The 18,806-nt window shown below is 38.4% G+C and overlaps 1 protein-coding gene across 4 annotated transcripts in view; it reads left to right on the top strand.

The window, feature by feature from the left end:
* Positions 1–18,806, top strand: part of HECW2 (HECT, C2 and WW domain containing E3 ubiquitin protein ligase 2) — a 449,127-nt gene that overhangs the window by 409,934 nt on the left and 20,387 nt on the right. For all 4 annotated transcript variants that reach the window (XM_043994321.1, XM_043994323.1, XM_043994320.1 and 1 more), the window contains 3 exons: positions 1,956–2,069; positions 14,180–14,332; positions 17,004–17,102. In XM_043994321.1, the coding sequence (XP_043850256.1) occupies positions 1,956–2,069; positions 14,180–14,332; positions 17,004–17,102 (366 nt within the window). The remainder of the gene's footprint in view (positions 1–1,955; positions 2,070–14,179; positions 14,333–17,003; positions 17,103–18,806) is intronic.

Here is an 18,806-nt window from a genome sequence, read left to right on the forward strand (position 1 = left end):
AGTCAGAGGACCTGGATTCAAATCATGATTCTGCCACTATCTACTTGTGTGAACTTGAGAAAGCATAGTACTTCTTTGGACCTTTTTCCTCCTCTGTGAAAAGAGAGAGTTAGATTAGATGACTTCAAAATCTGTTCTAGTTCAGTCTATAATCATTTCATCATTATCTAACTTTACATTGATTGATGACTCAAAAAGCCCTAGTTTTCATGTGTCCCAAATTCATTCTGGGAGCATGTTGGTACACAATCCCTACAGACAACTCTATTGTTAATATGTACAGACACTTCAGGTGCTGGGGGAGCTCCCATCCTTACATGTCTCTAAGTGGCCTCTCTGTGATACCTGTTGGGGACCTCTCCAAAGGAAAGGAAAGGGAGAATTACTTCAAGCAACAATACTGACCTTGGCAATCATTGGCTGTGACAGAGGCCACTACTAGGGCCACTCATGAGGGCTCTTTCAGCAAGAATGTCTAGCAAAGCTGCTTCCATGCACATAACACATTACTGGATTGAATGTAATTGAAGAGAGTCAATGCAAAGAGGCTCAGCATTGCATCAGTAGGAAAAATGAAGAACGAATACCATCTTCGCCCACCCTGTGCTTCAGGGTTTGAGGTTTACAGGATCACAGCCCTAGAGCTGGAAGAGACCTTGAAAGCTATCCAATCCAATCGCCTCATTTTACGGATGAAGAAACTGAGGTTCAGGAAAGTCTTGTGCAAGGTCACACAAGAAGTAAATATATGAGGCAGGATTTGAACCCTATGTAGTTCTCTGACTCCAGAGTCAGTGTTCTTTTAACATCATCAACATGACCAGAATTGATATTTGTATAGGACTTTAAACTTTTCAGAATATTTTTACATATCTTATTTCCTTTGAGCTTCACTGCAACCATGTGAGGTAGGTGCTGTATAGGTACTGTCATTTCTGGTTAGCATTGAGGAAACACAAATTCAGGTTGTGACTTTCCCAGCTAGTAAGAGCAAGATGTGGCATTCCTGTCTCCGGGCCCAGCATTCTCTCTAATACACTACACTATTATTTCCCTTTTGTCATCTTTATAGTCTTCCAAGTGTTGTCATATGCTTTAAGAGCAACCTGAAGCTTCTTTAGCAAAAACTTTGATCGTGTCTCCAGCAGCAGATCACTTAACCTCTGTCTACCTTAATTTCCTCAGTTGTAAAATGGGAATAATAACACCTAAATCCCAGGGTGGTTGGAAGATCAAATGAGATAAGATTTGTAAAGCACTTAGCACAGTGCCTGGCATATAGTAGATATCTTATAAATATTAGATATTATTATTATTGGACTCTTAATTCAAGACAAATATAACCCAGCTGTGCCTTTTGCCTGGGTATGGATGTTTGAATTTAAAATAGAAATTAAGAATCATTGTAAACCTCCTTTGGAAGGATATCTTCTCTCCTTGTTGTCTACGTTATGTCCTCAGGCACTTAGTAACTAGATCCCTTGCCTAAGTACAGTGAGACCTACAACATTACCTAATGGGTTTGTAATTCCTTTATTAAACAAAAGTTTTGTATGCTTTTTTTGGTAAGCATTTCATTCTTGGGGAAAAATAATCATTTCACTGGGCACAATGGACTCTCTGGGGTTATTATTCCAGGTCATAGGCAGGCTGCTCTGCCTAGCAGCTTGTGTTCTCAGATGGACTTTAAAAAAATTACAGAACAGTCTTGTTAGAGATGGCTTGTGTGTGTGGTTGTTGTTTTTTTTTTTTAAGTGAACTGAGTGGTGCTTTTAATTATCAAGTTGCACTAAAAAAAAGAGAATGTAGTTTTATGGAGTGAGACATAATATATAGGGATGGCATATGTGTCTATATTTTACATACATATGTAAATATATATTATATGTGCTTGCTTGTCTCCCTCTAGGATAAGTAATGGAAACCATTTATATTTTTAAAATAATTACATACAGGTTAATCATCAGAAGAGACCATTTGTTGGAAGATGCTTTTAATCAGATTATGGGCTACTCCAGAAAAGACTTGCAGAGGAATAAGCTCTATGTCACCTTTGTTGGAGAAGAAGGGTAAGTAGAACTCAGAAGTAGCCTTAAGAATACAAGCTGCCTGTTTTGCAGCTGTGCCCGGATGTTTCACCACCATGTTGTGGTTGCCTGAAACAGGAAAGCATTCTGGCAGGAAATACCATTCGTGTAAGCTTAAACCTTTAAACCTAATTCCTTTCTTTCTTTTTCTTTCTTCTTTTCTCTTCCTTCTTTCATTTTTCTTTTTTTTCCTATTTTTTCTTTCTCTTTTTCTTCCTTCCATCCTTTTTCCCCTTTCTTTCTCTGTTTCTCTTTTTCTCTTCCTCTTTCCCCTATTTCTTTCCCTTTTGATTTCTCTCTCCCTTTCTCTTTTTTCTCTCCTTCCTCAAGTATTTAAAAATTATCTGACATTAAAATGATTCTGAATGTTCAGCTGAAGATAATTTCTGAGGGATTTTTGGCTCCCCTTTCCTTTTTTTTATTTTTTGAGGGCAAGGTGGGGCTTGAGGGAGGGAAAGGTTTATATTTGATTGTCCATACTCTTTAATTATGTGCAGCGGTGTGTTAGGTAAAAAGCATTACACCATCTAGGCAAAGCCAATTTTGCCTTTACTGGTTGAAATTATATTAATCCTACTAAGAGAACCTTGTTAGCCAGGTCTCTTGAGCCCTCTCCCTAATTAGCTCCACCCCCAGTTTCTCTGTTCCTTGGGAAAGGAAATACCCACCTGACATAAACAAATGTATCAAACCTTTATGACTCTTTAGTGAGTAAGCACCTACAGATAAGGATTGGGCAATAGAGGTGTCCTAGACTCCCACACAGTTGAAGACTCTTGCAGCAAAGCAGACAAAACAATTGTGAAGTTCTAATCTTGGAGGGTGTCACTTACCATTGCTGTTCTTGCCCAGCCTCTTCAGTCCCATTCCTGCATTTGACTTTTCAGGGACGAGGGTGAGCTTAGAGATCCCAGGCCACCCACTATGTGAGCCTTGGATTGGAGGCATGCTGAAAAATCTCAGCATCTTCTGTCAGCCTGGGTTCCTTTGCATGCTTTTGCAGGCCTCTCAGTCAACCAAGTTTAGGGATGTCTGCCTGCTTTGCTCCTCGGGTCCCTGTAAGATAAAGCTTCCTCACCTTTTATTGTAGGGCAATGTCTCATGTCTATTTTTTTTACCCTTAGATCTCCTTTATCATTTCAGTTAATGACTAATTCTTGCTGTTTTTTTCACACTCTACCATTGTAGGCTCTCCCTTCTGCATTTGGACTGAATGTGTCTTCTACAAGACAGCCAACAATGTAGAAATGTGAAAATATAAACACGGAAGCTAAATGGTTTGAGTCTCATAATAGCTTTAATGACTAGAACTCCCAAAGCTTTGTCTAGTATTCATTAAGGTGCCTGGGAGATGCAGGTGTGCCAATGAAAAATGAAGAAATATACTTGGCTTTAACATAGCTATGCATAGGATGTGAAATATGCTCTGCCCCAACCAGTGAGAGGAGAATGAATTCCCTCCCCTGACACCCCAGTTTCCTTTCTATACAGCTTCATCTACCATGGGGTATTATTGTGCTATAATGAGATTTAAGAATGAAGTTATGGCTTGAGAGTCTTAGTAAGCCTTAAGTGAGAGATCGCATGGAACAGCAGAAAGGAGAATTGGATTTGAAGTCAAAGATCCTGGGTTTAAATCCTGCCCCGGACACTTTACTTACTTGTGACCATGGACAAAACACTTCACTCCTGTTGGCCTCGGTTTCCTTTTCTGTAAAATGTGGGTAGCAGATGTGACAACCTCTATGGTCGCTTCCAACTCTAAATCTAAGATCTTATGCCCCAGCCTTGAAGAAAACAGATTATTGTAATGCTCAAATCTCCTAAACCAGCTTTCCTATAAACTGAACATGTAGCCTCCAGCTCTACCAGCAATGCCAGAGTGAATGGGTTTGGCACCTTCTTCTTTGATAAACACAGATAATCTCTCATCTCCCATTTCCTAGTGCCTCTCTTTTTCTAGGAATACAACTACAGTTGACCAACAGGGAACAGAGGAAGCAGGAGAGTTTGTAGAGGCTGACTATCCCAGCCATGATGGGCTGTTCCCAGGGCCTACTTTGGCCTATCCCTTAGCAGTACAAACTTATATGAACAAGACCAGCTGATTTCATGACCTCACCCCTAAGCAGCTGCAAGTGGAAGGAGATCCTGTTGACATCACTCTAGTATTATGCTGGAGTCTCTTTCTTGGATACATACTTAATCTTGGTCTTAAAGAGAAGTAGAATTGAGGAACAAATACATTTTGAAAATGCAACAGGCTGCTATTCCTGGGAGGGAAGAGAGGAATAACTTAGAATTAAGCATTTATTTCTACTTCCCCAAACACATTAAATAATTAATAAAAGATCATCAGTCTTTCACTCTGGTTCACACTGGGAATCCAAGTTGATTGAAATATTTTTACTGAAGTAAGGAAAGCAAATCTGAAATATTTACCACTTTCTATCTTTAGCTGTACTGTTGTCCTTTAGAAATGTTTCCTTTTAATGCTTTGAAACCTTTAAATATGTGCATCATTTTGTTCCATTTCCATATGTAACTATAATGATGAAAGGCTTGAAATGCTGGCAGATCCAGTTTATGATAAAATGTGATAGAATTTTATAAAAGAATCAGGAAAAGTCTTCTACATCCAGTTTTTTAAACAAGGTGCAGTTTTAAGCTTAAAACTAAGATTCAATCCCTCAACCCAATGGTTGCTCTTTGCTACTCCCTCCCATTGGCACAGAATAAGAAAGACTCGTCTATACCTTTTCATCCTCCGTGATTCTCATAAAAGACTCTAAATTTTCTTTCTGTCGGAGGGGCATCAATGTACTAGGGAGACTGATTCTTCTGACACTTGTGATATCTCATACCATATAGCATCACCAAGAAAATATAAAGGGCTTTTGTGGCAGCAAGCTGCCTGGAATCAATTCTTAAAAATAGTATGAATTTTCTCAAATGCACATTACTACCTAATCTTATCATCCTAATCATTTTGCTCTGAGGTCAGTACTTTGTCTATCTGCAGTGTCCAGATCCATGCTATATGTATGTGTAAATATGTATGTACATGCACAGCATATGAATTTTCTGATGGCAAGCTCAGTAGAGTGTCAGTCCAGGTGCTTGGTACAATCTAGGTCAGAGGAGTCCAACAGTAAGTGACAAAACCCACCAATGCAGCCCAAACCAAATTAAAACATAATTGAGAAATGTTTGACAAAAAAAATAAAAGTACAACATAGATAATGTTAACTTGTGGTTTTCAAAGTCAATTTGGCAGCCATTTCTATTTGAGATGGACACCATTGATCTAGACAATATACATTTTTCATGCACTTTGGTTTGACTTGATTTTTCAAATAAAGATGGACAGCTAGGGGGCAGCTAGGTGGTGCAGTGGATAAAGCACCGGTCCTGGATTCAGGAGGACCTGAGTTCAAATCCGGACTCAAACACTTGACACTTACTAGCTGTGAGACCCTGAGCAAGTCACTTAACCCTTATTGTCCTGCCCCCCCCCAAAAAAAAAGAAAAGATGGACAGCTTAACGTTAGCCTTGAAAGGACTAATCATGTCACTGAGGCATGTCTGGAGTGTTACTTGACCCGTATGAATGGAGCATTTGGAGAGCAAGTTATTCCTCTGTCTGGGCTTTGTACAAGATATTTGCCATTGCTTGGTGAACACCTTAGGACAATCAGGCAATTAACAAACATTTATTAAAGACCTTGCTGCTCCTGACTAAGGAGGTAGGGACAGGGTAGAACTATAATAGCAGACAGTGACTTGCTTTAAAACAGTTTAAAGAATTTGAAGATTCTTCAGGGAAAATACAGTATAGTCAGAGAAGTAAATTCAATAACTTCAATAAGTAACTTTAGATAAGATAAGGAAATTCAGGATATATACAAATTAAATACAAAGTTATTGAGGAAGGGGCACTAAAACTAGAGCAATGAAATATGACCTCCTAAAGGTGGCACTTTAGCTGAGCCTTGAAGGAAGCTGAGTTGGAAAACCCAAAGGCAAAGAGAAAGAGCATCTTGGGTGTGGAAGTCACAGTGTTTGCCAAGGCATGGAAGTGGGAGATGGAGTATAATCCATAGGGAACAATAATATAAGAAGGTTGGTTTGTCTGGGCCTTTCAGATGGTGATAGGCTAAAGCCAAATCAGATCATGAAGGGTTTAAATGGTGAACAGAGTAGTTTTTCTTGCAAGCTTCTAGAGTAGTGGGGCATGACATGGTCAGATCTATTCTTGGAGAATATCACTTTGGCCATTGTGGGAAGGATTGATTAGAAAGAGGAGAAGCTAAATTAAGGAAGGCCTATTAAGAGGCTGTTGCAATGTCTAGTTGAGAAGTTTTGAAGGCCGTTGCTATGTGAGGTAAGTGTATATATTTGTTTTGTGCCTCACTCAATGTTAGTAACAATCAATCCACAAGCAATTATTAAGTGCCTTCTCTATGGTTGCATCTGCCATAAGACATTTTTACATATGTGTAGGAAACACCTTGTTTGAGAAAAACATTTTAAGCTTTATATTCTTTGAACCTCTTGATCAACTGAATGACTGTGAAGATGTGCCCTTTTGTAAAAGTCTGCCTGTTACCTCCTCAAGGTTTTATTTAAAAAAATACATGACATTCATGAATAAATAATTCCCATAATGAATCTTTAGAGATGAAAACATAGAGAGCATTGGATTAGAGTCCTAGGACGAGAGTTCAAATCTCAGCATTTGTGCTTATTGTGTGACCTTGGTCAAGTCACTGGACATCTTTGTGACTCGTTTTCCTCATATGTAAAATGAGGGGGTTGGAGAAGATGACTTCCAGGATCCTTCCTGGTTCTGGATCCATAATCTTAGGAGTTTATGATGGTTGGTGATTGCTAATGTCTTCTCGGTTACCTTTTCCTCCCTTAAGTGTAAGAACCACTTGTGATTGTTCTCATTCTTTTGGAATCTTCCCCTCTTTAAGTATTTTGAAAATCATTCCTATGTGCCTTTAAATTATCACCTCCTGGACATATTTCTTCTATATGCATTTGGCTACGTTCAGGTGTTTTTCCCAATTCTACCTTTCTTTTGCCACTTCTTTGCATAGAATGGTGGCTCTGGAATGTTAAAAAGGACATGCAAATAAATTTAATGCAGACCTCACTTCATAGAAGCCCCAGAATTATAGGCTCATTGATCTACAAGACTGTTACATTTTCTCTTATTTTTTCCCTTGCCTTTATGTATCTCCCCATCCCCACCAAGATTCATGTTAATGTTGTTAAAATTTTGTTGTTGTTGTTATGGTTCAGTTGTTTCAGTTGTGTACAATTCAGTGTGACCCCATTTGGGGTTTTCTTGGCAAGGATACTGGAGTGGTTTGCCATTTCCTTCTCCAGCTCATTTTACAGATGAGGAAACTGAGGCAAACAGTTAAGTGACTTGCCCAGGGCCACATAGCTAGTGAGTATCTGAGTCCAGATTTAAACTCAGGTCTTCCTGAGTCCAGGCTTGGAGCTCTACCCACTGTACCATTTAGCTGCCCCTTAGATAAAATTAGAACTGAACTTAATTATCTGTTGGAAACAGATTGTTGAAAACTAGATTTTTACTGATATCACCAATAGTGAAGATAAAGGGCTGAATGTGTAGTCAGGAAGACCGGAGTTCAAATCCTACCTTAGACACTGGCTGTGTCACTGTGGGAAAATCACTTAACCTCACTGTGCCTCAGTTTCTTCATTTGTAAAATAAGGATATGAATCTGATGACCTATAACTATAACTATGAGTACGACTACAATGACAAGTAATAGTACCCACATTGCATTTTAAAGTTTGCAAAGTGCTTTTCAAATATTATAATCGCAAAATAACCGTGGAAGGTAGGTGCTTATATATCCCTATCTTGTCCCAGTTCTAAAGCTATGTTCCTCTGAATCTATAGGATCTGAATTTCTGCTAGGCCAGCAAATATAGAAAGAAAAGATTTTTAAAAATATTTTTTAGTTAGCTTGGGTATGAATCAGAAAGTTAGCCAAAAGAGAGTGAGCTCTCCTTAAAGTTGATCTTTGGCATCAGTATAAGGGATACTTTAGTTAATTCTCATGATAAAGAATCAAAGGAGGATTGAGGCAAGATAAATGATTGGAAAATATACAATCTATCCTTTGCAGTATAGCTCCAGGATGTATTTTAGTTGAGACAATATGAATTCCCAGAGTATCACGGATGCCTATGTTAAAAAGAAATCATAAAAATGCTTCCAGAACCAGCAAGAATTTTTCAGTTGTCCATACTACCACTCTGCCTCCACTGATATGGATGAATATGTTCTTTAGTGGTGAGGGGCACTAGATTTGCATCTTCTGCTTAACTCTAGAGTGATCTTGAAGCTTAAACTTGGAGTCAGTAAGATCTGAATTCGAATCCTACTTCAGACTCTAGCTGTGTGGTCCTGGGCAAGCTACCTGACCTCTCTAACTCTCTGTTTCCTCTTCTGTAAAACAAGGGAGTGGGATTGGATGATCTCTAAGGCCATTTTGCAATTCTATAACACATAACCCTGTTGCCTGATTTCTTACAAAAGGAAAAGTAATGATGTGAATTGGTCATAGTTGGGAGTTTTGTTCATGCTGCTACAATTGCCATTCAACTTCACAGGTTGGCCGTCTTTGCCAGGGAGCAAAGGGGAACTGGAATTATGCAGTGGCCCATAACTAAGTCAACCTGACAGAACATGGTGGGAAAATGTGCATTATGCTTGCCTTCTCTCAGGCTCCCACAAGTGTAGCAGTGATTGCTTTGTGCTCACAAACGGTGAAGTGCCACATGTTCTTCCAGTTTGTTATTTTCTTTGGAACTAAAGGTCACATATCATGCCCTAGAGAGTCAAGCACGTGTTTGTACGGAAAGGCAGAGAAGGTAGCTTGTGGGCTTCTGCTACACCCTAGATGAGCCCTTACCTTCTGAGAACCCCGAAGCAAGAAAGGTGTCATAGTCCAGCAAAGGAGCAGCTCTTTTCACCTCCCCCTTTTCCCTATTATGGCCAACCATGTAAAAGGTGCCTTTCTTTAAGATGAAGAATGAGTTCATTATTACTCATGTGTAATCTCATGATGTCAGGCAGTCAGCTTGCAAAGCCCTGTTTTGAACAGGGACAGGATGTGTGCAAACAATTTGAGTTTGGGGGTTTCAGAGCAGTGGAGTCCAGGCCACATTTCATTCTGTACTGCTCCCCACAAGATGGGTCAAAGGGCACATCTAAAAAGGAAGGGAAACTGGAACTTCTTTCTAGCATTTACGAAATGAAATATAATCCTTCATGTTGAGCCCAGACTGCCTCTAGCAATCCTGAGTCAGTATTTCTAGTTTTTATTGATACTAATAGCTCACGTGTATATGGCGCCGGACAGTTTAAAAAGTACTATCCTCAGAACAAGCCTGAGAAATGCCAGTGTTAAATGTTACTGGCCCTACTTTAAAGATGAAAAAGCTGAGATTCATAAAGGTTGATGACAGTCATCTACAGCAAAGCACTGTAGTCGGAGCTCCAATCTGAGAGTCAGGAAGACCTGGACTTGAATCTAATCTCAGGCATTTATGAACTGTATGACCCTGCTGGGCAAGTCATTTAACTTCTGTCTGCCTCAGTTTCCTCATCTTTAAAATGGTGATAATAATAGTACTACCCCCCCCAGGGTTGTTGTGAAAGCAAAATAAGTAAATATTTAAAAGGTGCAATGCAAATCTTAAAGTACTATATAAATAGTAGCTATTATTATTATACGATGCTACATGTTCTATATTAATCACTTCTTATTGTTATTATTACTCATAATAATAATAGTAGGCAATGTTGAAAGATAGAGAAGGCACTAGACTTGGAGTTTTCCTTAGTTCCTAGGTTTTCCTCAAATCTGGGTCAAATCCTGCCTTGGACATTTGCTATCTGAACCATCCTGACAAACTCACCTCTTACTCTGGGCCTCCATGGCCTCAGGAGGTGAACTCAATTGTCTCTAAGTTCCCTTCCAGCCATATATCTCTCAGCTATGTAATCGGCTATTACCTCATGATAATAGCTGATGTTTATATTACATTGTAAAGTTAGTGAAATGCTTCACATACATTGTAAAATATAATCCTCAACATCCCTCAGTTTCCTCATCAGTAAAGTAAAAGGGTAAACTAAGATGGCTTCAGTACTTAGCACAGTGCCTAGCATCTAGTAAGTGCTTATTAAATGCTCATGGGCTTGATTTGGCTCTATGGTCCCTTACCATTCACCGTCTCATATCCTAAAATCTTATCAATGACCATAGCTTTCCAAAGAAATAGGCATTGCAGATTTTATTATCCACATTTTCCAAGTAAGGAAACTGAGGCTCTGAGAGGTTTAGTGATTAGCCCAGGTTTACAAAGAAATAGTATCAGAGGCAAGATTCAAACCTGTCTCTTCTGTCTGAGGCATCTGCCCTTGTTCCATTGTCCTACACAGCTTCTCCTAAGAAAAAGGCTATGAAATCCCACTGTAATCCCCTTTAATGCTATTGGTCTTAAACCAAGTTATGACAGGCTGACCTACTGTTTTCTACAACATTTACCTTGGCTAAAGGTATTTACCCACCAGATGCTTAAATAATTCAAACCCTGCTGAGAAAAGATGAATGTTTCTGTGTTCTCAGCTTTGGTTTGGTATTGTTGGGTCTAGACCCTTGTTATCAAGGAAACCGGCTAACATGATGCCACAGTAACCTGCTAGGCCTTCTTAGATGATTCAATTATTACCATCTTGCTTTTAAAACTGTGACAAAGTGAATTCAACAGTAGTGTGCCTCCAAACTGACATACAGAACAGCTGAAGAACTATCTTTCTATGTTAAAGCCAACATCAAGGAAATGATTTTCTGATTTTTTTTTGTTACATCATTTTCTTTGCATTTATTATATGGATGTTCCATTTTCAGTGATTCTAAGTTGAAAAAAAGCATCAACTCATACCAGAGCCCCCACAGTTTGTGTGGTATGTCAAACAGCATAGCACTGCAATGATGTTAGGCAAATGCCGGAATAACACTTCCCAGAACTTAAACCACACTGCTACCATAGGACATCTGCATTTGGATACTAAAATGCTCTTCATTGCAGCTGTTGTGTGGCTACATGCCTGCTGAACGAGCTTCTGAATTTCTGTGCCAAGGCTTTAGCCGTGGAACCAACCCGACTGGCAGAACAGGAATGCAACAAATGATCCATCTGATATGAGTCATATTAACTCTTTGTATAAAAGATGCTGTTGAGAAATGGTAGAAATAGCTGGAATGGAGGGCTGCTCTGACATGTTTTGTTCAGTTAAATAGTCTTGAGTGGGCATCTTGCTCTTCAAACTGCTCTCAAGTTTTGTCGAGATTTAGGATATAAAACATAACTAAGGACAACTTGCTTACAAACTAAGTGTTGACCTCAGTGTGAATTTGTAACTAAATCCAGAATTAAAGAATGGATAGATGAAAACTTGCCCCATGAAGAAAGATGGTTCATCTTAGTTGAACTGTTGATGGTTAGGTTAGTTCTCTCTGAGGAAAAAAAAATCTGTTCCTTTTTCTTTTGCCCCATCTGAAAGTATTAGTCTTAATTATACTCTGACCACAGTAAAGAGACAAAACAGAGAGGCCGGTCTCTGTCTAAGAATGACAATGTTTTCAACATTTTAAAGCATTTATTTGAATGTTACAAAGCACTAGACTTTTTTTTTTTTTTTGTGGGGCAATGGGGGTTAAGTGACTTGCCCAGGGTCACACAACTAGTAAGTGTCAAGTGTCTGCGGCCGGATTTGAACTCAGGAACTCCTGAATCCAGGGCTGGTGCTTTATCCACTGTGCCACCAGCTGCCCCCAGCACTAGACTTTTAAAGCGTATTCCAGTTATGAGAGTTCTGAAAAATATTGCTTCTTTTTCTTTGGGCAGTGGTGAGTAGCATAAACACCTCATGCTGCTGCGCTTGTCTAGCTCCTCAAGGAAAATTGCAATCCCACTCATTCCTTCACTGATTTGTTCAGTCAACATTTTTTCAGCACCTACCTACTTACTCTGTAAGACTCCTAATAAAAATGCAGATGATGCTCTTTTTTTTTTCTTCAGAAAACAACAAAAACTTCTTCCGTGGAGTGAAGATGTGACCAAAATAAAGTCAAAGAGCAATGAGTTTCTGATGTTTCAGAACTAATGTGACAGCTAACTTTTAAGCAGGAAATAAATGTTACCTTCCTGTTGTGCAAAGACAATGCTGCATGAATTTTTGTAGCATTTATGCATTTGCTTCACGTTCAGCTCTCTATGTTCTATATGTGATGTCTCAAGATCCTTAAAAGCAAGGACCATGTCTGTTGAACTCAACTTCGTATAGTCTCCAAAGCAATACCACACAGAGAGACTTGATCTAGACATTAGACAATGAATACATATGACTGGACTTTTTTGTGTTTTCTCTATCTGATGATTTTCTGAATCCTTTTTCATTTTCTGGAAGTAATCCAACCCATGAGATGGAGATTTATTATAAATAAAATTAATGAAATGAATGGCATTTTTCTTCTGTTCATCTGCCTTCCATAGGCCTTCTCCCTTCCTAGCTGGGCCACAGTGAATTCCTAAATGAGGACTCTGACTACCTTTTTTAAGTAGTGCCATAGCTTACTTCTTGACCGGTATTAATATATCTGAATCCTCATTTTTCTCCTCCAGCCCTACAACAGCAGACCTGGTTGTTTCACTCAGACCATTACTTTCACTTCACTTACCCCTTTGAATTCAGCAACGTTGCCCTAGGCCTACCAAAATCTTCTCCTAAACTCCACTGTGATGCTGCCTTCCTCATCTGTAGACATCTGATACAATGTTATGGATCAAGTTCAAGATCTTCATCCTCCACTTCAAAAACACTTATTGGGCGACAACCTAGGGCTTCCTCATCTTCCTTCTCTCTTTCTAATCCCCAGGCTATCTCTAACTTTGTCTTCTCTAATTTACTTTAAACCTTAATTACCTGAATCCAAACATTCCAGTTCTGCTTTGATCATCTTCTCAGGGGATCCTTTGCCTCTAAAATTCCAGTTTGGCCATTTGTCAAACCCTCTCTCTCCCTTCAGTCAAAAAGGCAGTGAGTGCATGGTGAAAGAAGCACCTTATTCCATAGTGGCTGAGTAATTTATGAAATCTAGCATGGTGTCATAGAAATGACAACGGAATAGGAATTGCTAGACTCCAGTTTAAATTTTGATTCTGGCACTCTTACTATCAATATGCCTTTGGACTAGGTCATCTCCAAAGTTCTTTTCTAGCTTTAAGTCTATGGTTCTAGGATCCTAAGTGTTCCAGGATGCCTTTCCTGAATATTTGAAGAGAGGCTGAAAATCTCTCCCCATCTTTTCTAAACAAACATCTTCCATGATCTCCTTTTCTTCCCCCATTTCTCACAATTCTATATCATGTACTTTATTGACTTCAGTTCTTCACATACTCTAATAGATCCATGACTTCAGTGATGTGGGTGTTCCCTCTGTGCATGCGAATCACAATTCTACCATACCGTCTCATGACTGGAGGTTCCATCCATAGAAGGTCCTCCCTCAATATGCTTAGAAATCCTTTTCTAATTCTCTTAATTTCTTTGAGGAACCAGGGTGGTATCAAGGCTATTTATTGTACTTAATGATCATTCCTCATCTGGCCAGTACCATTTTCTAGCCATACCATCTTCTTGAATAATATATTTTATTATTAAAGAGCTTTTGTACATTATGTTAATGAAATCGTCAATGTATTCTTTTTCTTGTGTATTTAACATTTCCTTATGTTTTCATCTTTTATATCTATCTGCACCATTGTTTCAAGTTCATCATTGGAGAACTGGAAGTGTAGCTTCCAGTAGTCTTCTGTAGTATTTGATACAGCGACTCAACTCTCTTTATGTCACTTAATAGATAATTAACAAGTGTGTCTTGATGATGATGAACTATGCCAAATATACTTGCTACATATAGCATTGGGTAGGAAAAAAAACAACAACACTGATTGTTTGTTTGTTTTTATAGGCTGGATTACAGTGGACCTTCTAGAGAGTTTTTCTTCCTGGTATCCAGAGAACTCTTTAATCCATATTATGGCTTATTTGAATATTCAGCTAATGATACATACACAGTACAAATAAGTCCCATGTCTGCTTTTGTAGACAATCACCATGAATGGTAAGGTGGTGGGTTTGGGGGGGAATTGTGCTTTCCTCTAATTATTTTTCTCTAACACTAGTTCTATGCATATGTTCTGATTTTGTTCAAATACAGATATCTACCTTAATTCTTGACTAAAGTGATAATTTTGCTTAGAAATCTCATTTAATTCTTTTATGGTTCAGTTTAAATACAAAAACAGTCTCCAACATATTGAATTATTCTTTTTTCATAGGCCTATTCTTAGTAGATTGCTTGGAACACAGAACACTTTATCTCAGAAAAACTATGTTATAAATGATGATGAGCTTCCCAGGCTAACCCACAAGAGATTAATTAAGCCATTACCTAGTTGACAAAGTACAAAAGCCAAAAGCAGCATGGCTTAGTGGATAGAGTTAGCCTGAGAGTCACGAAGACCTAGCGTCAAGGCCTTTTTCTGATACCTATCGACTCTGTGACCCTGGACAAGTCATTCATTGTCTCTTTTCTTCCTGGTAATTCCCTAAGACTGTATGTTGTAGAGTTAATACGACCTGCATATGCAAGGGAAATTTTTCACTAGAAGTTCACCACCATATTTAAATTATAGGTCTGTTTAAAAAAAAAAAAGTACAAAAAAAAGTTCAGTTCATCTGTGCTTCCTCATCATTGAGAAGGGCAGGAAGTATGCTAGGAAATTAGCCCTGGGCAGAATCTTGAGGGAAGCATCTGGGGAAGTTTCTGACAGCAAGCTGGTTCAGCATCTACAGCTGTAGCTATCAATAATCAGTAAAAGTTTAAGTGCATACTGTGTCAGGCACTATGTTAAGCCCTGGGGATATAAAAAGAAGCAAAAGTCAGTCCCTGCCCTCAGGGAACTTACATACTAATGTTCAGGCAAAGTAGGGATAAAGCAGAGACATTAGCAATTCATCTGACTAAGTAAGATACCAGGGAAGAGAGTACTCTAGGCACAGAGAAGAGGGTATGGGGTTGGTGAGAGGGCACCAGTAAAAAAGACATTAATGATGGAATAGAATATCAATAAGAATGGCTAGTCACATTATTGCTCATTTGTAAAACAAGAGTTTCTACACTGCCTACCTACTGATTTTTCATAAAATCTTTTTTTTAAAGATGAAATCTTTTTATGATAATTTCAAGTTAAGCTTATTTTAAAATTTAAGTGATTTAATTTCAAGTTGTTATTTTTTTCCAAATCTCTTTACTCATGGACATTTAAAATGTCAAAGTACCTATTTTTGAGAGTACCTATTTGTTTTACACTGGGAAAAATTGAGTAAAACATGATTTAGTCATATACTGAGATCATTTGTGCCCCTCTTTTTTTCACATATATATTAGGGTTTGTTTTTTTGGTTTTTTTGCAGGGCAATGAGAGTTAAGTGACTTGCCCAGGGTCACACAGCTAGTAAATGTCAAGTGTCTGAGGCTGGATTTGAACTCAGGTCCTCTTGAATCCAGGGCGCCATCTACCTACCCCTTTTCACCAATATCTTGAGGAAAAATGTAATTATGGTTTAGAGGTTGACATGTCCAATTATCATCCTAACTTCATTTTAGCTATCAATTTGTTATGCAATCACTGGTATCTAACAGACATTTGGTAGGAGGAATCCAACTTTGGTAGAAGAAACATAAAAGGACAATATGTAACTGTTAGTATGTCTCATATCTGCTGCTGCCCAAGAAACTGACTTAGAGAAGTCATCAGATTCAGCCACTAGAATCATCATTACTCTTGAAATGTAGAGGTATACATTTCAATCATCTAGGTGAATGATATCAGTTATTTTCAAGAAAGTTTCCAAAATGAATCAGAATGAATTGTGTCTTGAGCTGTTTAAAAGATGGTGTGTTGTCTGTGGGAAACCCCCAAAACTTCCATAGGCAGAGATTTTCATTGCCCTGAAGGTTGAGAAGATAACTGTCATAATTAAGGAGCAGGAGGAGGGAGAGAGAAAAAAGGGGAAGTTCTACAAAGTAAGCTATTTAGTTGTATACCAGAGTGACAGAAAATGAGTTGGTGCTAGGTAGATATAAGGGAAATACCACTAGGATCATTACAATAGAACTAGAAGCAAAATGAGTACCACTTTCCCTAACATTGGCTCCCAGTATTCATTGGTTAAAACCTTAAGTGGTAGCCCTCAGGGGTTTCTCAGAAATGCCAATGAACAACTCATATTGGCAGAACAAATGGTGCATGATCGATACTATTCATACTGTAAAATCTTTGGCTGTTTAGTAATAAGTAACATTTATATAGCACTTGTTATAAGCCAAACACTGTACTAAGTACTTTAAAATCATTATCTCATTTGGTCCTCACTACAACCCTGGGAAGGAGGTACTATTATTAACCCATTTTACAGATGAGGAAATTGAGGCAAACAGAGGTTGTTGACTTGTCCAGAGTTACACAGCTAGTAAGTATCTGAGGGTGGATTTGAACTCAGGTCCTCCTAACTTTACCAGGCCTAGTATTCTATCCACTGCACCACCTAGCTACTCATATAACAAAGATAACTAAGCCATACAAATTTGACTCAGAATTTGGGAAGTGAATTATTAGCCTAATGTAGGCCTAGTCTAGGATGTATATATACTCCTTATGGCCATGTAGAATCATTGAATAATTTACCAACCCAGGTCATGTAACCTGTTTCATATTTTCCTTGTCCAGGTTCAGGTTTAGTGGTCGAATCCTTGGCCTTGCACTTATACACCAGTATTTGTTAGATGCCTTCTTCACACGACCATTTTATAAGGCCCTTCTCAGAATGTGAGTAAAAGTATTTTTATTGTTCTTTTAATCAGCATGGAAAAAATACAGTATTTCCCTTTATTTGAAATGGAAAATTCCTGTTGTCAAAGTCTGTGTTTCCCTATCTGCTAACAATCTTCATTGTGCCATTGTTTTTATAGCTGTACAAATTTTCTGAAACTAAATAAGTTTTGAAGTTTTGTTTATTTGTCCGGCCATATTCTCTTTTTCTCCCTCCTTATTTCTGGATTGCTTACAAAATCTTAGTTTTGCTATCTTCTGAACCATTTTATCTTTCTCATACTTGGTAACACATGTTTCTTCCAAACAATTGTACTTCAAATGTAGCTTTGGAATGCTTATGGCATTAATTCAGATTATTAATAGAATAGTTGTGGGTTAGTCTTTATGACTCACAGAGTCCTCTTCCCTTTGAGATGGATTTTATACTTCACATTGAGACAAACTTTAAATTACTCTTGGCTCATTTCTCATCTTCTGTGGCCCTTTGTATGTCTTTGGGATACCCTGCTTGCTCAAAGCTATCCCTTTGTGAAAGGAGAACTTAGATTTATGGAGGGAGGTACAAATAAAACTTCTATGGGAATTTTCAGTACTATTATAAAAATGAAAGACTGCAGCTAGCAATCTTTCGTTGAAGCAAACAGCTGGTTCTGTCCTATAATAAGCAGTACATTGCAAGGCCAAGCACGAGTAGGCAGCATTTTGTTCAGTCTCTGGAACAAGTAGAAACAAAAGTGAAAAGATACTAGCAGAAATACTATGACTACCCACATTTCTCTCCACCCTTGACCATCAGTTCTAGCACTACCACCAAACATCTTCCCCTCTATCTTCTTTAAAGTGAATCCCTGACACTCAGAAAAAGAATTTCTAATGAACAACAAAAAAAAGAAGGAACCACTGGAAAAATGCTCTAATGCCTAATAGAAGCATATATCCTTGAAAGCTAATTGATTGTTGAATTAAAGGCCTTCATTCTCTCATCTCAGTGCCTAAAGGCCACTCACTTCTTACTCCAACCACTTAGAATCTCTAGTTTCCTTCAGGTTTGGCTCAGGCTTCACCAAGGTCTTTCCTGATCTCTGCATTTGCTACTACTCCCTCCCCGATAACAACACTTGTTGCCCTTCATCCTTCACCTTTCCCCTCTTGGGATGTGTAAACTCCTTGAAGGGGGGTAGGGGACTTTCATTTTTGTCTTTTTTTTTTTAAATGCCCCCAGGGCCTAGTACATTGTAGGTACTTAATAAATGCTATTTGATTAATCAATTGATTTTTATTCTACTTTCCTATCTACCTGAATGGTTTTACTGCTATTGGTCTACTTTCCTCATTCAAAACGCATTGCCCTCTAGCTGGAAATGGTCCAGATCTTAATCTTTCTATAAATCGAGAGATCAGTATTGTCAGGCTGTGTGGCATAGTGGCAACAGCCCTGAACTGGACATTATAGGACTTTAGTTAGGACTTCGCTTTTAATTTTAAGTATCTCTAGGACAGAGTATTTCACTGAACCTCAATTTCTTCATCTGCAACATAAGGGCATTGAAGTGGATGTTCTCTACAATCCTGTCCATCTCTAAGCTGTATAAGCTTTACAAAGTTTCTTAATTATTTTTCACTAGCTCAGTTTTAGACTCTAAGTAACAGAAAGCTAGGAACCACTGTTGCTTAATTCATCTTTTTTCCTAATATCTG

The sequence above is a fragment of the Dromiciops gliroides genome, chromosome 3 (genome assembly GCF_019393635.1).
Source record: "Dromiciops gliroides isolate mDroGli1 chromosome 3, mDroGli1.pri, whole genome shotgun sequence".
Classification (NCBI taxonomy): Eukaryota; Metazoa; Chordata; class Mammalia; order Microbiotheria; family Microbiotheriidae; genus Dromiciops; species Dromiciops gliroides.